Source organism: Pimephales promelas, chromosome 23 (assembly GCF_988280905.1).
Source record: "Pimephales promelas chromosome 23, fPimPro1.hap1.1, whole genome shotgun sequence".
Classification (NCBI taxonomy): domain Eukaryota; kingdom Metazoa; phylum Chordata; class Actinopteri; order Cypriniformes; family Leuciscidae; genus Pimephales; species Pimephales promelas.
Window position 1 is genome coordinate 12,839,678 of NC_142791.1, and position 25,341 is coordinate 12,865,018.

A 25,341-nucleotide genomic window follows, 5' to 3' on the forward strand; every position below is an offset into this window, starting at 1 on the left:
TAGGACAACCATATTCAGTTTCTGTGTGAACGTAGCCTCTGTAAAAGGCCAGGCCACCATCATTTTTTGTTCGGTAGAGCACAGTTTGATAAGTAAACTACTGAAAAGATAGGCTATCCTTCAGATCTAGTTCAGAGAGATAAGCATAGTATAATATAGTATAGTAAACACTGTTCTGGCTCATAGATCTTGTCCTGCAGGCACATAGAGCAGCCTTTGTTTTTTTCATTCTCTTTGTTCACGTTACATCAGAAACCTGATGAATATTTCATGCCATGATCTCTTGTGTCTTGAGTTACAGCGATGTGAAGAACTGCAGCTAGAGAGAGAGTCAGGTTGACTCCGCCCACAGGTGTGCAGGTGCTGTAAGCCCCGCCCCCTGTCCTGAGCTCTATATGAGGACACCGTTAGGAACTGACCACAGCGTACCGCTCTACACATCCCTCACCACAGGAGCCTTTCAACAGGTATGCATCCTCTTAAACTTATTCTCTTAAAAAATAACCACAACTTCTAATTTCAATATTATAATTTTTTGGACTTTGGAATTATGCAGTAGTCAACATTTGAAGTGGATCAAAGTTGTCCTACGACAAGAACGGGTATTGTTCAAAATTCATGCATAACTTTGATGAAAGGTTTTGATCCACTTCAAATGCTGACTATATGTTGAGATTCACATTAAATTTGGTACTTATTAATATTCACTTAGATTAAAATTGAAGAAATTATAAGTGACTGTAATTCCAAATGATGATTTGCATGATTTGAGAAAAAAAATTCCTTTTTAATTGATGTCTAGGTGTTATACAAACCTCACATTTGAAGAAAGTTCATTGTTTGATGTGCCAACATAAAATAACGATAGAGTGTCCATTTACATGTCATGTGATCTTTATCGCTCATTGAAGTTTTGTGCATTGCTCGATGCCCTTAATATTTTACTAAGTAGAATACATAAACAGTTAAATGTTTGTTCAAGCATTTCAACAGAATTATTTAAAACAACTGATTTATATAATTGGGCTGGGTAAGACTTGTTTCACCCAAAAATAAAATAAAAATTTAAAAAAAGGAATGTAAGGAACATTTGAACTTTATGGCCTTATATAATTTGAACATTACTTATTTGAATATAATATATTATGGACAAACCTAAATGTTGGGTTAAAAATGTAATTTAAAAACCAACTTCAACGTTCACTTTCAGCTGTAAATTTTTTTTATTACATTTTTAACCCAACATTTGGGTTTGTCCAAATTTGACCCAAAATTAAAATCATGCATATATCGTGCATATAAAATCTCATTACTGGGACTTCAATTGTCATGTTAATAATGTCACATTGCAAAATGGTCTTATATTTTATATATAGCCTATATGCACAATATTAATAATCCTAAATATAGGCTTGATTGGACATTTCTTTCTCAGATTCACCTCTGACATTACTGAGTTGGGATTCTGGTCCCAGATCAGCATGAAAAACTTGTTCAGCCCAGAGGTCTTTTACAGAAGCAGGCTGTCAGTCGGTTATCACTTTATGACAGGAGATAAATGGATTAGGAAGGTGTGAACCAGCTCTCTTAAGCAGCCTAGAGTTGAGAAGTCATTTTTTACTGAGTTTGGACGTTTACTTCTAGATGTAAAATCCAGCATGGGGGAGCAATGGAGAATTCTTGGTTTGAAAAGCTTCTTTTGAAAAGTCAATTTGTATGAAGAGCATTTTTAAGCTGGAAGTCTTGAGGTTAGGTGGAGATGTGTGATGTTCTTCTACACCAAATATGATTTTCTTTGCGTAATGTTGTTAATAGTTTTTTTCAGCAAAAGGTTTCTGGCTATGATGGAGGTTTTAGGCTTATTTTTATCCTAAAAGCACACAATACATTCACTGTTATATACCTTAGTGTATATTTTAATATAGATGAAGAATCTTTAAATTAAACAATGATGTGCAATCCATTTCTTATATGGTGATATTTTACAAGTATATTATGTAACTTTTTGGTGATAGACATTCATCAAAAATACTGAGCATTCGTGTGTGAGACACTGTAATACTTCTTCTTTCAGAGGTCATGGCGTCCAGTTTCTCAGTACGGAGTTTCTCTCTGGGCCGGCAGCCCTCTTTCTCCAGCATGTCCCTGAGGGACAGCGGACGAGCCCGGTCCAAAGCTTCCGTCTCGTTCGCTGCCTCCAAGCCCCTGTCTCGCTCGTCCTCCCTGAGCATGTCAGATCTGAACGGTCTGAGCAACGTGTCCCACAACGGCCTTCATGGTAACTGCACCAATGAGAAAGAGGCCATGCAAAGCCTTAACAGCCGACTGGCCAGCTACCTAGACAAGGTTCGCACTCTGGAGAAGTCCAACGCTGACCTGGAGCAGAAGATCAAACAACTGATGCTGGACCGTGTGCCGAAAGGCCACGATATTGATTCCATGATGGCCCAAGCCCATGCCCTAGAACAGGAAGTATGTGGACAATCCCCTCAAGGTCTTTTGAACTAAAAAAAAAACATTTGTTAGCATGTCTCATGCTGTCTAGGTATACACATGCGCTGAAAGTCTTCTCAGCAATGTTTCTGAACACTAGCCATAACAGACAGTCATAGTTAAATGATTACCTACCGTCAGACTAAACAGTTACCTTTTAACAAAGAAGGAAATACCTAATACTTAAATCTGAATAAATAGCTTTGTAAAAGGGGTTGTCTATCTGTTGGTCGGTTCTCCAATGGTACTAAGTTCAAACAGCACCATGAACTGGTGAATTAAGTTCCCCTTTACATTTGTGTCCCTTTAGAAAAGCAACATAATCCCGAGTTCCTCCATGTGCGTCTATGATAGGACTTTACAATCCTGCTCCTGGAGGGGAACCTTCCCCAAGGTTTTGTTTCTACCTGTTCCAACACACATGCCCGAAGGATTTGAGTGATCCTAAAGACCATGATTAGCTGGTTTGGCTGTTTAATTAGGGGTGAAGAGAAGGGGCGCTTCTCATTTCTTATCATCCCCCCTTCCTTTCCTCACTTCCTAACTCAACTCCCCTTGGGATGCAAGGAAAGGAAATGAGGATGGATTCATTGAAGGAAAGCCTATGTGCATATTGGAATATTCTTGATCACTCAAGCGTCACCTCAAAGCGTCGTGAGCAGTGCTCAAGGGATCTGCACTTTCTTTTGTTAATGTTTGGTTTAGAAATGTCATAATAAATAAAACCGTAATAAAGCAAGATGCCCTGTTGAAATACCTGAGATGTACTGTAGGTCTATATAAACTCCAAAGGTAAAACATCAATTACAATTATTGGGACAGATGTGAAAAGGGTTTTACAAGAAAGACTTCCACATTGGATACACCTTTGCATCCTCACTCATAGTAAGCTTCCTCACTCCTCGTTCCTCGTCTCCTTGCGGTGCAATTAGAGAATTAGGATGTCCTTCAAGTTGACTAACTTTGGTTTCCGGGTCACAGGCTAGATCAAGGAAACACGTAAACATCCATTTGAATATTGAGAAGCACCCAAATCCTGCATGAAGGTGGCTTTCCAGGAGCAGGATTGGATACCCCTAGTTGTAATTGTGCCTTGTGTAATAATTAATTACACTCTCACTATAATAATTTGATTTGTGCTTTCTATAAAGTGTTCTCATGCTGTACCTTACAGTTAAGGAAGAAGACCCTGGAGAACGCTCGGATCATGCTTGAGATCGATAATGCCAAGCTGGCTGCAGATGATTTCAGAATCAAGTGAGTTGATTTCAAAATCACCTCTCAAACAATCTTCTAAACATCTGTTGAGCAACTTTACGAGGCATGTTCTGGATGTGTGCTTGCAGATGGGAGACGGAGAGCGCGATGTGTCAGTCGGTGGAGCGGGACTGTGTGGCCCTGAAGAAAGCCAAGTCAGACCATGACCAGATCATCGCCTCACTCCGTGGAGACCTGGACAGCCTGAAAGAGGAACTCTACTTCCTGAAGAAGAATCATGAGGAGGTAAGGACCATGGGGGTAATCCATCGACCGAAAGTTGAAGCCTCGCGGGAGCTGCCATCTTGTAGCAGAACTTCACTTGCGTTAGCATTCCCATTGACTCCCATTCATTTTGCCGTCACTTTGACAGCGAATAACTTTACATCTGAGGCGTTTGAAGACCCCATTTGTCCTTTATTTATTTCTAAAGAAAAACGACAATGTATAAAATGCTCCATTACCTTGTAGCTTATGTTATGGCCCCGTAGAAGCAGTTTTAGTGAAAGTAAGCTAACGATTGCGTCATACCCACGCGACTCTCTGTTGCACAGTAGAGAGATTACCGTATGGACAGGAGAAGAAGCTCGCGCGCAATCGGGGAAACGTGGAGGCAAAATGACAAAATAATTAATCAGAATACCTAGCAAAATTGTCTCCTGCTCCTTGCTCATGGACAGCTCCTACTCACACTCTCCGCCTCTGCAAGTTTCGGAAGGGAATGATTCAGATTTCTCATGCCACAGCACTAGAAGAAAGACGGGTTGCTCTCGTCACAACTACTGTACGTAGTCAAGCTCTGTTTGAGTCTGCGCGTCAGGGACGGAAGTGCTAAAAGTGCGGAAGTCGCCAAAAACGGGCTTCAATCGTCTCGATGGAGTTCCAATGAGATCGCTCTGTCCATTTCTTTTACTGTCTATGGTAAGGATGTGGAAACAGAGCAACGAATGCTGCACCTTATAGAGAAGCATATGCGCAAAATTCCCTTAGTCTACAAACTTGTTAGACTAGGGGTAGCATGTTAATGTACAATAAGAGTAGGACGTGAGCCAGTCCAAAGTTCAATGGTTTTCCATTCCTTCCAACTTTCTGTTAAAGCAGCATTATGTTACTTTTAAAATTTTGCTCTTGGGGTCCCCCTACAGTTGGGAAACAGTATTGTCTTCTACTACTGTCGTAAAATCTGTCATGGTTACACTAGGGAATAGACGCGTGCATTTGTTGACAAGCGATCCCCAAACTATGCAGAAGGAAGGAGTTCTTACATCTTGGGCAGACTGCCAGCGTTGCGTGTGAAATGTCTTCATCACAGGTATTGGCATAAATTTCAGCATGTCGTATAAATATAGTTTCATGGGCTTTATTTTTTTCAAACGTCAAAAGATTGCGTAGCTCACATTTACAAGCCAGCGTCTTTATAGTAACGTTAGCCTATTGGCTACTGTTTTACATAATGGATAAGCTAATTCAATTCAATGTTTGTTGGTAGATAATAGCCATGTCATCAATATTATAATATCAAGCTACCATAGATGAATCTGCAAATTTGAAAAATCGATTTGCATTATAGCCTGAGGCAAGACACTTTCACCAGAAAAATAAATAAAAAACATGATTATCAGCCTGCAGACATACAGTAGGATGGTTATCCTGATTCCTGACCGATTATTTTGTTCGTCTAATCATGTATTATTTACTTGCAAGAATGTAGCCCATTCCAAACTCAGTATATCGTATGTCGTAAAGCAGTCGAATTTTGTAGTTCTTTTTGTGCTTGGGTTCCTACCCGCTCCCCGAAGATACAGAGTGCCAGTAAAATTGATACAGACACTGTCAGGCTATGGCAGACCTGTCATTCAACCTATTGTAAGTCGATGTACCATCTCAAGGGTTTTGGATAAATATTACAAAGGTTGAAAAAGCTACATAGTGCTGCTTTAATGTAATGCCCCTTTTCTGCATACATCCATGGAGAAACGGATGGCAACCTCTGTGACAGGCTTGTATCAAACCCTTGAAGAGTGTCAAGTGGTGACCTCTTTTGTCTTTGATAGACAAGGACAAGGAATCACTTGTAACCCAATCCATGTCGTTCTTTTGTCAAATGAAATCTAAGATGTGCCTCGTATCTAACCTCCTGGCATGAAGTCAAATGCTGAAACTTGCTTTACACAAATACACAAAGATGCAAATTCTTGGCCAACAAATTCCAAGTGCAAAGCAGCAGTACAAATACTAATACTTGAATTATTGTGTTTCTTTGAAAGTAACAAGTCCCTGTACTTAAGAGGGCAATAGAGTTACCATTAAAGGTTTGTCCCATTAAACCAGATTAAGGTATTCAGGTTGCTAGCTATAAACATGTCTAGTTTAACAAACTTGCTCAGCAAATGACAATAGTTGACGTGAAAAAGAAAAGTATTAAATAACAGTCTGTGATAATGATCGTTATGTGTTTGTTGTACTTGCATAGAGTACATAAGCCTTAATTGTCACTGGCGCATTGACATAGAAAAAAAAGAATATTCAGGAAGTACAGTACCATTATCATACTTTCTCACGCTTACTGTACACTCAGGGTAAATTTGGACAGAAGGGTGTGGTGTCATGGTTAGAATATTCAAAATATATCTGGAGTGTGTGGCTGTTTTTGTGAGAGGCACATCGCATGCTACCTTTGCGAGTAACACAAGATCAACTCTATTAAATATTTATTGAGAAGAAGTTAATAATGAAGTAACTTCCACCCACCCTGTGCCACCACGTGGTATCAAATTCCCAAAATTCACTCTGCTGTCTCAAATCACCACACAAACCACAACCCAATGTTCAAACACAAAATTCAGGCGCAAACTTGTTAAATGTCTCATTAGTCCCAGACTAACAGTTGTTATTAGTTCCACGGAATATTATCACACAATTTGTTTAGTCATGACTCGTGCCACATCCTTGTCTCTATGATTCTCTCATTAGTTTTCCCTCCGTCTCTGCAGGAATTGGACAGCCTGAGGGCCCGGGTTGCTCAAGAGGAAGTCAGTGTTGAGGTGGATGCGGCCCGCGGGCCAGAGCTGGGGACGGTTCTCTCTGAACTTAGGTACCAGTATGAAGGCATTGTCCAGAAGAACAAGGAGGAAGCTGAGAACTGGTACCGTAAAAAGGTTGGTGCTCCCATGGGAACAGGGTCATAAACAGTACCTTGTCTGCCAGCCCCCATTTAGAGTTTCCTATAGACCCAGATGACATTTCACTTACAAAAACACCTTGGTACAACCATGCGCTTTTGTACATGTATAACTGAACAATAATGCATGGTATTTACATGTCACTCCAAAGTATTTTATTTGAAATATTTTAAAATACTGTGAGATTACCATGTTATTTGGATATGGTACCATTGTAATATAATGATATTTTTGGAAAGTGATGCCATGGAATTTACAAAAGGTACTTATGCAAAAAGTAGTTTATTTAGAGGCCAATTGCAAAGACAATTAAAGCTGCAAGCAACATTTATCGGGGTTCAAGCAGTTAAGGCCTTTAAGGTATTTAAGCACCAAAGCATTAAAAGACATTGTTTTATGTAGCAAGCATTTAACCACTGAGATCATAGATGGAATAGACCATGTTTTAGCATGATTTTACACATAGACATGTTTTACAAATTTTCAGCACTTCGTGCTTGAACCCCTAAAAACCTTTTCGATTCACATCAGTATTGAAGGTAAGGTACTGAAAAAAACTGGGTATTATTACTATGTTTTTTGAACATGGATCCACTTTAATATCATGTTTTTTTGTAAGCTAAAGCATGGTATGGTACTTCAAGGTACATCCAAAATACTTTTGGACACTAAATTATTGTAATACCATGGTACTTTTGGTACATATAACCATAGTATTTTTATTTTATATGGAATATGGAATTTTCAAATACACGTGAACTACGGTATATACTATATAGTTATTTCAAGGTACTTCAAAAATACTGTATTATTGATATTTTGGACATAAAAACAATACCATGATTTATTTTTTACATGGTACTTAAAAAATACCTTGGACACAGAACCATGGTAATACCATGGTATTATTGGTAAATGAAACCATGAAATTTTCGTACAGTAGTTTGAAAATACAGTGGCACCATGTTTTTATGACATGGTACAGTAGCTTGGCATTTTTGGTACATGCAACCAAGATATTTACTATAGTACTTCAAAAATACCTTGGGATATGGAATCATGGTGTTATTTGAATGTATGTCATAAAATGTTAAAATGAATATGGTAATCATCTTTATGGTAAATGTCACCATGTTATTATAACTGAATTGGTGCTGCAGTGCAACAAACCTTTAGCAGGATATACTGTTTCATGGTGGTCTTGTATGCGGAACACTTTTGTAACCCATTCCCCTGTATATGTGTGTGTATAGCTGGAGACGGTGCAAATGCAGGTGCGTGAGAGTAATGAAGCGCTGAGAGGGTCTCAGAGTGAACTTATCGAGAGGCAGCGCTTTCTGCAGACACTGGAAGTGGAACTGGAGAGCCTTCACAAACAGGTCAGAACCAGGCAGAAGGAACCTTTTAAGCACCATTTCTGTTCCCTGAGTGAACTTCTAGAGCCGTGGCCAATGCAGATACAGTTACAGCTTACCACTGGAAAGTGAAACCCTGCCCTTTATGTCGAGGCTATTTGAATGACCCAGGCCATAAATGCTCCATCACATGCCATTACTTACTTTCACAGGTCAAATGTGTGATGTAAGAAGCACAGACACAGTTTGTTGTTGGGATTATGTTGAAACCCTTCTAAAAGTAGATCTGCAAAGAGGAACCTTTCCATCAGAACGTTCAATCAGAAACAGGTTTGCTTGTTTTCCTGACCTTTGAGTCTCTAGCCAGTCCAGGATCACTCACAGCATCTCAGATGTATAGTAGCTATCAACAGGTCATGCTTGTGTAAATAAGCCACGATGTGAGTTCACATGGGGGTTGTTTTGTAGTTTCTCTGCTGGTACTGTTATATTTAAAGGGTTAAACTAGGTGCATTAAGCCATTGTGCCTTTTAATTCCCTAATTCTGTCCAAACCCGTATGACTTTCTTTCCCCTGTGGAACACAAAGGACATTGAAAGCAAATATATTGAAGTTTTGCAGGAATAGTGGCCTGCAAGTGTAGGCTATAAACGTTCTCCTCATCCGCATGTGAGCAGTAGTCAAAGAAGCCTCATTGTCTGGACGGTTCACCTTATCACTATCCTGTGGTTAGCAGTTTAAACATGATTACATGTAAAATAAATAGTACTGATGTATTTACTGATGGAATAGCATCATTTCCATGGTAGTTATTCACCAAAAACAAACCCACATACACACATTTACATGTATTTTGCCAAGCATTAAAAAGGATGTGCGACCAAATGGATTCAGCTAAGCAATATATATATTTTGTTTTTATATTGGTGATGAATATGAAGCAGGGCAACATCTCAGTGTGTGATGGACACTATTGAATGCAGTTAGAATGACCCTAAAATTCAAGATATGAGTTTCATATCATATTTATATATGATATGTTGTAGTTAAGCAATATCACATGAGTAAAGTGTGGTCCCAAATTGCACGAGTGCAAATGTAATGCTGATTTTACACAACAGTTTAATAAATAAGAAGTTAATTTTGTGTTATATTTTAGATCAAAATATTGTTTGCTTTTACTCAATTTTCCAACGGAAATATTACTTATAATTCAAGAGCAGAATTGTTTGAATGGAAGCTTGTTTCCACCACAGAATAAAAATAATAAAAAAGGTAATTGTTTATCTTTTTATCTCACAATTCTGTGAGATTTTTTTTTTATCTCAATTTGTCTTCAGAATTGGGGATTTAAACTCGCAATTGCGAGTTATAAAGTCAGAGTTTATATATCCCAATTCTGACTTTTAATCAGTTTTTAATTTTAATTGATTATTATTTTTTAATCGCTTGATAATTGAGGGAAGACAGACAATGTTTGGGAAAAGAGATTCCAATTCCCACTTGACCACCATGTGTGTGCTAACCAAGTCTTGTTAGGCTTCAACTGACAAATCCTCATGTAACCTCCCTGACAGGTGTCGGCTCTGGAGGGTAACTTGGGTGAGACGGGGCAGAAGTACACCCTGGAGATGGAGCGACTGCAGGCGACCCTGGCCCAGCTGGAGGAAAGCCTGTCGCATCTGCGCCTGGACATGCAGCGCAACAAGACGGACTACGAGCAGCTCCTGCGCATCAAGCAGAACCTGGAGATGGAGATCGCCACCTACAGGAGGCTGCTGGAGGGGGAGGAAACGTGAGCGGGTTCTGTTAGCTTAACGTCTAGTGTGCTGTCAATCGATTTCTGTAATTAATACATTTAAATTGTCATTATTTACTTACCGTATAATGTCAGCCGTATACTGGTATTTTTTGTGACTGATGTTGTTTTCTGAGATTTTTGCAGCTTAATGATGTTTTGATACTTAATGCATGTTTCTTGTTTTATTTCACAGGGTTAAAGAGATTCCTCCTCCACCCCCCAAGAGTGAGTACTGCACTGTCACACGTTACATTCAGCAAACACTACAACAAATATGCACAAACTAATTTTGCATTCTACAAACATTTGGAAAAATTTGCATAGATCTAACAAATATTGCCATAATAAAATTGATTTAAGCAATGGCACACTCGCAATAGCGCTGATGTTCCTGCAACCTCACAGCCAAAACACAGGAATGGATATTTTTTCTTCAAGTTGTGAAAGTCATGATAACAGGATTGTTTTATACTAACTAACATCACAAAACATTAGATAAGGGATAAAAAAAGGGAGACATGGGGGGGGGGGGGGGGGGGCTTTTTACTGTACACATTCACTACCTTTCACTACCTTTCTGACTTTCTTCTCGCAATTTTGACTTTTTTTTCTCACAATTATGAGTTTATTTCTCACAATTCAGACTTTTTTTTCTCGCAATTCTGACGTTTTTCCCACAATTGCGCGTTTATATCCCGCAATACTGACTGAATACATTGCAAGAACAATGTCAGAATTGCGATAGAAAGTCTGAACAGCAGGGGGAAAAAAGTCAGAATTGTACGAAAAAAGTCTGAATTGTCGAAAAAAGTCGACAATTTGCTTATCTGCAAATAAAAGAGTTTGCCTATCTGTCATTTCTTTCACTACCTTTCTGATTTTCTTCTTGCAATTCTGACTTTTTTTCTCACAATTGCGTTTATATCCCGCAATACTGTCATTTTAATTTGCAACTGCAAGAACAACGTCAGAATTGTACGAAAAAAGTCAGAATTGTACGAAAAAAGTCAAAATTGTGAGGAAAAAAAGTCAGAATTACAAAATATACAATAATATAAACTTACGATTCTGACTTTCTCGCAATTGGGAGTTTATATCCCGCTATTCTGAATTCTTTTTGTGAGATATAAACTCTCAATGGTGCGTTATAAGGTCCAATTCTGAGGGAAAAAAAAGATTTTATATAAAAATATAATTGATATATAAATTCAATTATATAGTCGAATTTTATATGAACTCGCATTTGCATGTCAGAATTGCGATCTATTTTTTTTTCAGTGGCGCAAACAAGCTTACATACAAAGGCCCCCTTTCAGCAGAAAGATTGATATTCAGCAGCAGTGTGATAGTGAGTCTGATGCTTAAGTATACTTTAAGCTATCTTGAACTGTTGGGTAAACATTCATCAGATATCCGAGCGTGGCTCTGGAATGTTCCTGGGAGTGCGTTTGTCCTCTCACCTGGACTCCACAGCGCCTGTGACTGAAAACTAATGACACATTAAACACTGCCAAACAGAGCAGCCTCTCATAACAGAGCCGTCCACAGCAACACAGAGCGAAAGGAATCTGACATATCGCTAACATCTCTCTCTGTCTCTGGCTTTCTGTCCACAGAGGAGCCTGACGTTCGTACCCGTAAGATAGTGAAGGTGGTAACGCAAACCATGATCAATGGTAAAGTGGTGGACGAATCCAGTGAAGTTGAACAGATTGAAGAGACAAAGAAGTAAAACAAGAACAAGACCGTCTGTGTGATTCTCCGTACAAAAGCCTCTATTGTCCATTTAGGAGGCACATTACCTTTGGGCCCCACGGGGCTCCTGAGTTTTGTTTCATTCCCAGTCTTTCAAAGAGATCGTTTTTCCTTTCTCAAGCAACAAAAGAGCTGAAATTACTAGGAAAGCCATCAGAATAAGAGCTGAAACTGAGGATGAAACAAGTGCTCCTGTTATTGCTTTTAGGAACTTATCTGACCAAAACACTTTATTCTTTCTGCACGCCATATTTATTTCTAAATAGAGTAGAGTGAGGAGGAATTCATTACCTTAAGAGTGTGCTTATCTGTCATTTCTTTCACTCTTTATCCATAATAAAACTATTATATGCAAACTGCGTTTGTTGTGCCATTTATGACTTTCACAAGACTTTTATCCAAAGTACAGTAATTGAACCCATGACTTTATTCTCATAATATAAACGACAGATAATATTTCAAAATTAAATGTATTTTCAGGATACAGTTATTTGCAGAAACACTATTAATATTAATTTACATAATATGTGGTTACCATATCACTGGCAAGTATTTCAACTTTTCAACACGTTCTGAGAAGTTATCTTTAGATGGACTGTTTATTATGTTTTTAGACCGGTCTCCTTTTTACTATTTTGAATTCATTTATTCTTCATTTGTTTTCATTCTGTTAAGGTTCTCATGTTTCTCCTGTTCAAAAAAGTAGGCTAATAATATTAATAGATCAAGAATGAGATGCATGACGGATAATCAATGATGAACACAAGTTTTGATGAACAAGAAAGCAAGACTACACATACACCATGAACTTTAACCTTTGTTGCGTCCGAAATCAAATACGTTCATTATTGTATGTAAAAATAATGGCAAAAATGACCCGGATGACCAACTTCCGGTGAGATTCTGGAGTGCGCGTGCAATGGACACTTTACTTTCCCATGAGGCCACGGGAGAGGATTTAAATGGGAAGATGACGCCGTATAGGTCACACGAGAGTATCTACACACACACACACAAAAAAATGATATGTTGGCTTTGATTAACTTTTTTATGGTGGAACAGGTTCCACATAACTGGGTTACGTTAAACAAACATAATTTGTTCAAGTATGTAACTTCAACATAATGGAATTAAGTAGTTTTAAGCGATGAACACTAAAGCAGTGTTAATGAGATAATGAAGTGAATTATTGAGGGATGATTGATCATTTTTGAAGACACCTGATGGAATGTGCAAGTCACCATTATGGTGATCAGTATGTGTTTTAGTTGGGCTCTTAATCAACTGCTTCAGTGTTCATTTAACACTCTGCTCAGAGCTTAATTGGGTTGCTTAAAATGAATTATTTCTTGATGTTGAAGTTACAAGAACATACTTTTCACCCCAATGGTAACCTTCAAAAACACAACAAACACCTATTAATCAACATAACAGAAAATTAAACACTAACATCTCTCTCCCTGTGGAAATCTAGTGCAAAAACACAAACTAACACTTCATTTCAATTTTTATTCTCCTTATGCAGTCCTGCTGAACTCATTCAGTTCAATATGATAAGTTATTGAGTTCACTTAACCTTTTTCCAGTAAGGAACTTTCAGTAATATTAGAGTGAAATAAACTCATTTCATTTGGTTTGGGTTTACAATGAGGGCAACTTTAAGACAAAGGGGGAAATGTCTCATTCAAATCCTCTTTGGTCATCTTCCTTTTTTGTCTTCTGTAGAATAAATTAAAAGTATGGATTTGCATGGCAGGAAATAATTTAAGCAAATACAAAATACTGTGCTGTGAGTTCTGTGACCAGGATTGGAACTAGAAAATACCTTGATGTACACGCGCGTTCAGGGGAACTTTCACTTTGCAAACCAAAATCAATTTTGAATTGTGATTTGAATTAAAAAACAAACAAACCTGTAAATCGAGTAGTCGGTTCACATCAGGACAACGAAGCTATTAATTTATTAATTTAGGCCTATCAAAGTTTACTTTACTGGACTTGACATTTGCTCTTGTACTGTATTACTATAGAGATTTTTAAGTAATGATCTCAGAGGCAGAGAAATAAAATGGCTGCAGTAAGCTTCTTTTTATTTCACATGGCACAATTTGAGGATTATGGTAAATTGGATCTGTGGAAACCCCTTCCTGATTGGTGACGCCATCCTGCTTGTCCTCAGCTTCAGCTAAATGGACTCATTCAGATGATTTGATCTGTTGGCCAGTGAAGGCAGCGGTGGATAGGCTGGTGAGGATTGAAGAGCGGTTTGGCACTCGGGGATGTTTAGAGACTTCGGCAATGTGAACTGATCCCTGCAATGATCTGTCAGTGCAGGACAAGAGGATGTTCATTAAGAAGCCTGTCCTGGATCCATTAGGAGTACTGGAACACTCTGTTTAATTCCTTATGGGTCTATAAGGGTTTGATTATAGATTCTTTCAAGTTTTTTTTTTTTTTTTTTTACTTCGGTTTATACTTTTTTTTAACTTGATTAATATTATTTATATTTATACAGTTATGTATGTTAAATATATTATTTAAATAAATATATATATATATATAAAGTTTAATTTTATTTACAATATTTACTTTAATTATATATATATATATATATATATATATATATATATATATGAAGAGTTCAGATGCAAAAGCCTCTAAGTGCCATTTGAAATGATCATTTTTATCAAGCTTGTATATTTAAGTTCAGTGATTTCACTTAAATGGCAATGATAATTACCTATTAATTGTTATTTAAGTGAAATTACTAAACTTAAATATAAAAGTTTGATAAAAATCATCATTAAAGAAGAAAATTTCAAATGGCATTTAGAGGCTTTTGCATCTGAACACTTCATATATATATATATATATATATATATATATATATATATATATATATATTAAGTGGCTTTAAGTACTATGTTATTACATTTGTAATTACACTGTTGTGCCTTCCCCTACACCTTAACCCACCCTTAAACCGACCCATATCACACAAACCTGTCCCTAATCTTATCCGTATCACACCTCAATAGCAGCAAAAGTGTTTTCTGATACATGAACATAATAAGTATTGTTCTTATTTTTTGATGTACGTATTTAGTACTTAATGCCACTTAATATAAAGTGTGACCTATATATAAAATAAACTAAAAAATAAGCTAAAATAAAATAAAATAAATGTATACACGCACAAAAAAAATTGTTTTAGATTTGATTAATCACGATAAATTGATTTTATGTATACACTATACATACTTTTATTTACAAAATTTGTTTTTATTTTACTACCAATACTTGCCTTTTCTCAGTTTGTTCCAGTTCTTTTGACAGTAAGCACATAGCGACCACACAGCAATGGTCAAAGCCATTTTTAAACACCTTAGAAACCACTTAGAAACCCTTGCAAACACTCAGAACATCCTATAGCATTTGTGGGGATGAATTTGGCATGGGAAAACACTCAATATTTTTGTCAGTGAATACAAAAACTGTTAATGTTATGCATCATAATAACTTTTCTTGGAAACAGGACTGGGAACGTTAGCCAACAGTACAGCCATGGCAATGAGTGGGAAAAATAATGTCCCGATGGCTGAGAACATGAATTTCACTAACCACTTCCAACTCAAAGCTATTTTGCTTTTGCCCACACTGACACTGTCTCTATGGAAACTAAACAGGGTCAAAAATGATCAGTGCAATCGGTCTTGTTTCTCTTGAAGAAACATCCATTGAAACATGAATCTTCAAGAGGGGGTTTGTAGGAATAAAATGAATGTTCCCCTTACACACCCTGATCCTAAAACATACAAACTGACAAGCATGATGCCTCAAAAGCCGACTTACACATCTGTCAAACTCCTCTATCTTCAATAGCTTCACACAGTTTGTCAGTTCCCAATATGTTGGGATTTTTGTAGGTGCACTGTTGAATCTGGCTTTTTCATGTCGTCTCTTGAAACTGTCCTGCTTGGACTGATGTATCTGTATTCTAACGCTAATATTGATGAGAGCTGCCACAAAGTCTCCGTCTCAATGCCAAAATTTCTGGATTTAGTTCAGCGATAACTTAAGGGCACAACTGGATTCCAAAGCTTGGGGGGAAAAGTGCAAATGCAAAAATGTTAAGCATAAAAACATAATAAACAGGTATATGCCTAACAATACAGCTGCAAACAGCAATTACAGGGCCAAGCACATCAATGAATGCACATTGTGGGTTGAGTACGTGTTTATGGTCACAGCACTTCATTATGACTTGAGGGAAAGGCTATGAACGGATTCAGTATTATTTAAAACTTTTCTGGCACTGTAATGTAATTTGGGGATATATATATATATATATATATATATATATATACACGTGTGTGCATTCAAAAGTTTCAAATAATTTAATTAGAAAATAGAAGAGAGTAATGAATAGAACGGCAAATAGAAATCTATAGATTCAATGAAAGTTTAATCTAAAGTTAATCAATAGAAATTTTGTGAAATTATGTAAGAGTGTTGTCTTAGATATTGCCTCAAATCTTGTGTGCCGTCTTTGTCAGAAAATTTATTAAGATTCAGAGTCAAACAATAAAAATTTGTCAGGTGATTTTTTTGTGAGTCTGAATATAATGAGAGTCAGTTTTAATGAAGATTCAGCCACCACTGTTGTTGTCACAGAAAAATGGTACACAATCCATTCAAGATGGTGGAAAACAGCATTGTTTACAGCATTAGTTGAGAGATTTTTTCCTAGAGAAAAATTAACATGTAGCCACTGACTGTACCTATTTATCCAATTCATATTGAATCAAGATCCGAAAGCTTTTGAATTGAAATCGTGAAATTTGTGACTAATGACTAATAAAAAAACAGGCTACCAGTCATTGTAAACATTGTAACATGTTGTCACTAAACGTAATGAAATTAAATGTTTTGACAAACACAATACACTTGTATTGTGAAGCATTTTTTTAGTAATAGTTCTAAATGGGACAATTTTTCTTAAGTCATCTTGTTTATGTGCTTGTATGAACTTCTGCCAATATCTGCTATGACTCTTTTAATAAGATATGCAAGAGTGAGGGAGACATTAGCTAGCACGTGAACACAGCTGCAAACTTCATACGAAAGCTAAATGACGCACGCTAACCAGTGAAGCGAACATAATTAATACGCGTTAAATTAAATCACTCACCATGACGCAAGCAAGCATGTACCGGTGAGATCTAACAGGTCCTGCAATCATTTTCTCTCTGAAACCCTGAAATGAAACAATAACAGTGTTTGTCAAGACTATTACGGTTTGCTAAAAGAAAGTGCTGAACTTTATTAGGGAAATACCCAACATTTATCCACAATGCCCTGTCAAAAACAACATGTAGAATAAGTACTATAATACAAAAAACGCACAAATTACTGTTGCTAAAGAGCTTTAAGCCTTTAAAAACCACTGGAGTTGTTAGCTCCACCGCTAAGATTAGCACCGGCTTACGCTGTGATAACAGTCTTTCATAAGCACAGTCTAGACAGATGTGCAGGGTAATACATTATTTCATGTTTTCTGAAGATTGTAGGTCCACTCTGTGACTCTGTTCCAAAAGTTACCTCAGATTTTCAAAGCATTGGTGAAGTAGGCCTACACACTGCAAAGGTTTGGGAATGGCAACCACATTTTATGAAGAGAACCAGCCACTTTTAAATGTGTATAGCGATAACCACAACAGTTTAGGTGTCTCATTGTAAACAAGACAGATGAATGACAACAGTTTAACAGTGTTTTTGTTGACAGAAATATTAGACGCCATCCTGACAGGCCACGATGTGTGTGTTTACATCTGGAAGAGTGTTTTCTCATCTGCAATACGTCTAGAACGTTTCCTGTCAGACGTCAAATAGACGTTTAGAAGATGTCTTTAAGATGTAATGATTTAGAATGTATGTTAAACTGAAATCTTAAAAACGGTGGATGCTTTCTAGATGAAGTGATCTTTAACATACATCTTGCAGACGTACGTGTGCTATCTGCACAGTCCAAAAGACAAGTCAAACGTCCATATAGCCGAAAAACAATATGTGACAAGTATGTCTTCATTCACAATATCCATAAAACAGTGAACACTTTAATATCCCATGAGGCCACGGGAGAGGATTTGACAATGACAACGTGCTGGATATACAGTTGTGGTCAGAATTGAGGACACCCTGGTAAATATGACAAAAGATTGTTGAGCTTCACAAAATAGAAAGTGGCTGTAAGAAATTGAAATTCCCCATTTTGACCATCAGAGCAATAATTAAGAAGTTCCCATCAACTAAAAATTTTAAGAGGACGTGTGTACATATTGCCTTAATGAACGGTGAGGATGGATGTGAGGATGACTCAAGGATCCCAGATGGAGAATTGCTAGAAAGCTTATTACATATTCATAGTACTAGAAATGATGAAAATAGTAAGAGTAGCATTCTATGTGCCGTTCTGAACTCAGACATAGGCTACTTAGCAATAGCAAAATGCGTTTCTTAGCAACAGTATTCGATTTTCTAGCCAGGTTCCCTTTGAAATTTCTCATGGGTTTTTTACATAAGCTTGTAGTTTTAGATTTTGGAGTAAAAAAAATAGCCTTTTAGCAACCACAGCAACATAGAGACATTAGCTAAGCTATTTGAGGAGATGCACATGCTGCCAAAATTGAATTGCTAACAAGCATCACACACATGTGAGTTTACATGCTCGTTTAATGTGTATAGACACTTAAGTTTGAAAAAACATGTCCTTAATCCAGTATTTTTGTTCATTGACTACTATTTAGTATGCCATTCATGGGTGTATCTTCCCCAAAATTGTAAACGCACCATGAATTTCTTCTGCTGAACACAAAAGATATAGCCTACTGTATATATGATGACAGAACCTACATTTTTAGGTGAACTATCTCTTTAAAAAAAACAAAAAACAAACAAACAAAAAAAACATCATAACTGAACAGCTGTTGTTCTTTTCACTTTTAATCAAATAAAAGTGGCAGTGAGTTCCCCCCTGAAAACCTGTCATGGAGGGCTTAATGGAAATCAAGAAAACCAGGGGGCCCTCTCACAATCACACAAGTCTCTTCATTATGAAGTTTAAAAGAAAAAGATCTCTTAGCAATCCATCAGATAGATGCAGGGGTTAGAGAGATTTGCTCTAATGATTTACCTGTGGCAGTACACATCCTTCAAGCACAAGACAACACATGCAAAGGTGTGTTCTCTGTCAAATCAGGTAGTAGGTAACACTCAACTCCTCATAATGATTGTCTTCAAACGCAGTAGATGTGTCATTAGCGTTCCAGTGACATTCTCTTCTCCAACTGATTTAAATGGCCCTATAATTATCCCTTGTCCAGATGTGAATGCCTTTGCTAATGACACATTGTCAGTGAAATCTTATTCCAGGCGAGGTTTGGAAAGTGGTCGTGGTCACGAGAGGGATTGACAGAAAAACAAAGTCTTTATATTAAGTTTCAAATCTTACACCAAAATGTGGTTTTCTCTGATGCTTTTAAATCTGAGCCCAGAATGTCCGGATTAATTGTGAATATTAAAACTTTTTTTTATACAAGCAAGTAAATAAACTAAACTTTAAAGATAATGCAAAATGCTGATTTTATCATAAAATGGAATAGGTGAGAATTAAACCTCCAGAGTTAATAGATGACTTCTTACGTTTTGAATTTGAAGGTTATAGGATGAAGGTTAAAAATAAAGTAAAATAGAAGATGACTGGATGTTTGCAGTGCAAAAAACCCCAAAAAACGTAGTTGTAGCTATACTAGTGTAGGCTAGCCAACTCAAAGTTTACTAATTCAAATTATATTTTTATATAGGCTACTAAAAAGTAGGCATATTTAGCCCCAAGTATAGAAAAGTACATTTACAATGGGCATTATGCCCAGCTGCACTAAGCCAGCTCCCTTGTTTCCTGTCTGCCATTATTGGCCAAATTGATTAATTCAGGTGTACCTGACCTGAGTAGTCACGGCAACAATAATCAGACGCACCTGAATTAATCAATTTGGCCAATAATGGCAGACAGGAAACAAGGAGCTGGCTTAAGTTCAGGAAGTAGTGCAGCTGTGCATAAAGCCCATTACACATATTCTTCTAGGCTACATTGATATTAGTATACATAGGCTATATAAATTATTCTTCGACATTAAGTAAGGTCACCATAGTCGAAGAGTGCCCTCTTGTGTTTCAATAAAACATCTCTCAAACTTTTATAAAATATTATTTGGATAATTCCTGGGATTTGATGATATTTTAAGTACATAAAATGAATTTTCTAAATACCCCACATCATAAAGCACATCTCAAATCTCCAAACAGATCATATTTTTTCCACCTCAGGCATGAAAGACCTTTTATTCTTTGTATTTTTATTTTAGATTTTAAAAACTTTTATTCTCAAAACCTAACAGATGAAATGGAATTGGTTTAAAAACGATTTTGCACAAAACTTATAAAGCAAACATTACTGCTCATGTGTCCCTTGTAACAATTTAATAATTATAAATGTCACATTTATGATCATTTTCACATTTTATGGGACTGAAGTTAAAAATAGACAAATTGTGTGTCTGTGCTCTCTTTATTTTTGTTAAAAATAAAGTAAAAATAAAAATAAAATAAAATAAAATAAAATAAAAAATCAGTTTAGAAGTTTAACTAAAACCACAATGATTGTGGTAGTCATTAACATGTCAGGTGGTAACCAGTAAGAAATGCCTTCATTAATCGTCCTCTCAATTTAAAAAAAAAAAAAAAAAAAAATTAATGTGACAGTGTGATGGTGTTTAAGACAGGTTTGAGACATTGCCTTCAATTTTATATTTTTAATTTAGTCTCTTCTGTGTTTCTTTTCATAGTGTCGTCCCAGATCTGGGCCACATCTGGGACACGTGGTTCCAGTTGTTAGGATTTTGGTAAGTAGTTATCTTTCCTAAACCATGAATATTTTAATTTATTTTTTTGTAATAAAATTTCTCAAAAATAAAGTAAAAAAATGTCTCCATGTCATAAGTTTTCAACCCGAAACAATGAGAAATATCAATATAGTGACAGTGTGATTGAGGTGATTTGGGGTTGAGGTTGTTTGCTCAAAATGGCCATTGCGCCTCATGTAGTGTAGAAAAGTAGACCACATATGGCACCAATGAAATATGGATATACAGTTATGGATTAAATTCAAATTTTAAGATTATATCTAATATGATAGAATTTATTTTCACAAGAAAGTTAAACCAATATACACAATGCCATTATAGCCGAGTCTAGACAGTGTACATTTTGTTAAATATTTTTTTTTGTTAGTACAAATTACAATGTTCTTCAGAGACATGATAAAATGCTTAGTGTATGATAGAAATAAGACATTATGATAAAAAATGATTTAAATGCAACAATTATTTTTATCCATTAGCTATAAAAGCTTTTAGCATTTTTTCTTTTATTTTATTTTTTTGGTGAACCAAAAGTCCAAAAGACTTTTTTTTTTGTTTTGTTAGATGTTTGATAGAAAATGGGAAAAAATAAAATAGCTCGTAAAAGTTTAGAGGTGAAAACAGTTGAGGTGTAGGATCACATTTTTATTTTTTTAAGCCTCGTTTCATTGACTATAATGTTACAATTTTCAAGATTTTTTGTGGAAAAAGAGTTTAATTATTGCAAATCCGTAAGAAACCTATAGGAAACGGAAATATGCATGTTAGATTTAGGCAAAAATACGAATGACAAAACAATCATAGAGTAATTGATTAATTACCGCATTCAAAGGGATAGTTCACCCAAAAATTTAGTCATTAAAAAAAAAAAAAAAGTCATTATAATGACAGGCCTACTTGCCCTCAAGTTGTTACAAACCTGTGTAAATTTCTTCTGTTGAACACAAAAAATATTTCAAAGAATATCGGTAACTAGTAGGCCTATATTTGATGACTCCCATAGTTTGAACTATCCCTTTAAATGCGTCTTTTACTGGCCAGACGGTGTCGCCAACGTCCTTATCAATAATGTCTCCATCACTTGGGCTTTTCTGTATACAAATGAAAAGTGAGTGAATGGGGGTAAGTGGTGACTGTCTTGAAGAGCGAACTGTGTTTCTATTCTCAAAATATGAATATCCTCAACTAGAATTGTAATGCAAACTACATGCTGGTTCCGCTAGGCTGTCTGCATAAAAAAATACCATTTTGTCAGGGTTTATAAAATAGAACATCAATTATTTATAACATAGGCTACATTTGCATCACGTATCTCCCCAATATCGTGCTCAATTGTTTATGCGATGTTGCTGTGTATAAATGGGGTCTATTTGCGCACTTATATCCGTGAGAACAGAACTAGCTACTGTATAGGCCTACAATACATTTAATTCAATCTGGTGATCTCAAATCAGCAGTGAAGCAGGAACAGAAAGTGTGCATGAAAAACATCAGTGTGCAAAAGAGTCAAAGGATTCTTTCATTGGCAAAAGTCGAGGAAGACCATACAGTAATTCCCATGAGGATGCTCTTTGTCAAATTGAGGCATATTAACCACTTCAAGAATATTCTCGAGTTTACTATTATATGTCCAATACTCATTACATTCCTTATTTCACCAAGAGACATATAAGGTGCATGACTAAACAGATTTATATGATCTCCTGACGCTCAACTAAAGCATTTCTGTCTCTTTAAAATACATGCAGCCTACGCCTCGAAAAGCGGCTTGTTCCGGCTTTGCCCCTTTACATCTTTATCCTTGCCCCCTACATGAAAATAGTACCGTGCACAATAACCAACAACAACATCCAGTGGCATATTCTGTTGAAAAGCAGCACTGTTTTAAGGATCTAACTGAGTCATTTTATGTTTAAACGAGCACACCCACAGCTCAATCCATGATGCGAGCATATGTGGCGGAGTGATATCGATTCTGAATCTCACAGCCTGACGGATCTTTGAAATTGCGAATCCTACTATGGCGAAGGCTTGGCTAATTAATATTAATCAGAAGAAGTTTGCTTGGTAACTTTGGAGAGTAGAGCTGGGAATCGTAAGGAATGGATAAGGATTCTGCTTCCATTAATTATTATTTTATTACCTTTGAGGGGAGGAAAGGAAATTGCAATTGTTATTGTTGGCTATCTGCTGCACTCAGTCCAGCATCCACCTGGAAATATTTCAGAGTTCAGCAGAAGGGTGGTTTTTTCATACTTTTTAGAGGCAGCATAAATTCAACCGCTAATTGGTTCGAAAATATGTTTTTAAACAAATGCTAAACAAACAACGTAGATACATATTTATTTATTTAAAATAGCCTACCGATTACGATGAAATAGCCTATCTTGCACTACACATATTGAACAACCAATAAACAAAACTGGTTTCAGTCTCACGAGCTCAAGTATCACTTCACGTAAGCCTACAAGTTTCAGTAACATTACATTATTCATTTCGAGTATGAAATACCATAAATAGCTTATGGTAATAGTTAAGTAAGAATCCCCTGCCACTCCCCCCCAACCCTACAGCAGAGGGCTTGGCTCATGAATATTAATTAGACAACGCAAACGTCATGTTGTTGCGTTCCAATCGCACAGGCCTGGCTTTTTAATATTAAAAAGGAACACTTCGTCATAGTAGTTTTTGTACAGTCACTGACGGTCATGGGAGTGTACCTGCTCATGCCGAACATGTCGCGCTGTCAGGGAATGCGCTCCCAAATCTCTGGAAATTAAATATGGTATTTTATGTGATGTCTGGACGGAATAAAAGGACGCTAAAAAAATCGGGAAAACTAGTTCGGCTCACCTGTGAATAATTGAATGCGATGAAGAATTTGGGCTTGATGGCGAAGTGCACATAAACTATGGACGGTTATGATGATACTCTGTATCGCCTACGGTAAGTGCAAGTCGCGCGACTTTGTAGGCTAGGCTATATAATTTAGGATCGCTGCTGGTGTGGCGCGCGCTGCTTTCGAGATGCGCGCGAAATGCTTATGCAACATCCCCTATAATAAAATTATTTTCAAACTTTTTTTCCCTATGAAATCAAACAATCAGTGATGCATGAGCAACAACATGAAGATGTTGCCTTTTTGAGTTTGTTGCACAGCTAGCCTATTTGCTCAAGAAGTTTCGCGAATGCCTTTTGCGTTTGGAGTGATGTGCATTGCATATTAGATATAATTTAGGCTAATTCCTTTATTTCAACGTCTAATAGAATGCTTGGTTAAGAATATTAATAGGCTACATTTTCATTGATTTTCATGATGGTTTTGAGAACCAGATGATCCATCTGTATAAGATAAGAGTTTATCTAGGAAGTTATAGGTGCACAGATGTCCGTAAAGTTGTATACAACACCATCAAGCACAATTCGCGCTCAAATACTTCCGCGTCTTGCAGAACAATTGATTCTTCCACGTTTCATTCATTCGATCCACCCAAAGTATTAGTTAATGTTATTTTCCATTAAAATAACGATGCTTGCATTTCTTTCATTTAAAAAATACTTTCGTTTAAAAAAAATACAGTATAGCCTGCCCTATCGAAACAAAGTTTAGACCATAGACAATAGGCTAGTTTCAGTTTCATTATTAACTGTTAGAGCTGCAAATGCACTCTTATGACCTTAAGATAAGTTTTCTGATTACATTCTTATAACGTAGGCCTATTAAACAGTAATCAACAATTATTAAACAATATTTATTGACTTGAATAAAAAATAAAAATACTATGTTTCAGCTGGAGGCATGAGACCACAGGTTATACAACACTATAGCCTACAACAATAACAGTTATGGAGAACTCTCACTGAGAAGTTGATTAGCCGGATCTCATTGCAACTATTGTAATGAGTGCAACTTAAACTTTTGCTGTTCATTCGGATGTGTAGTTGTCCGAGTGGGAAAACTGTGTATGCAGAAGTATGAAGATGGGGTGACACTGACAAGAATAGGATGTTCCAACTTTGAGGTCCCAGTGACCTAAAGATATACTGGTGCGCACATTTGCACCCATTACCCCTTAGCATTCCTGGGCTTCAGGTTCTAAGCGCCTGTCGATATATTGGAGAAAGTGCTTTGCGCGAAGCACAGGGACTATCCGTCAAGGGACTAGCCTACGCCATGCGAATTGGCTTGATGGAAGTGATCATTTTATGGTTTGAGTTGTGGTCTATCTATTACGGTGATGTTGGTTGAGATGTGGGTTAAATCAGAGGGTTGGAATAACTCTATTTAACTTTGCATATGATATAGAAATAGGCTACACTCGTTTACCTGACAATTTAGGAGTTCAGCAGTGTGCAGTTTTACCTCCCCCTAACTTTTAGCCCGACAATGCAGGTATGAATACAATAATATTGTGTTTTACAGTAGGCTATACAGTAGTAAATTACTTTCAAACGGTTTCCTGTCTGAGGTCAGATTTTCGATTTTCATCAGCCCCCGCGCGTCACCGTCACAAGACAGT

General features: G+C 36.8%; 1 protein-coding gene across 1 annotated transcript; it reads left to right on the forward strand.

The window, feature by feature from the left end:
• Positions 1 to 358: 358 nt before the first annotated feature.
• Positions 359 to 12,199, forward strand: LOC120481698 (keratin, type I cytoskeletal 18). The gene is made up of 9 exons (XM_039675485.2): positions 359 to 467; positions 2,075 to 2,472; positions 3,668 to 3,750; positions 3,840 to 3,996; positions 6,744 to 6,908; positions 8,186 to 8,311; positions 9,865 to 10,082; positions 10,282 to 10,313; positions 11,705 to 12,199. Exons 2-9 carry the CDS (start codon positions 2,080 to 2,082, stop codon positions 11,818 to 11,820), a joined length of 1,290 nt encoding a protein of 429 aa, XP_039531419.1. The 5' UTR covers positions 359 to 467; positions 2,075 to 2,079; the 3' UTR covers positions 11,821 to 12,199.
• The last annotated feature ends 13,142 nt before the right edge of the window (positions 12,200 to 25,341 follow it).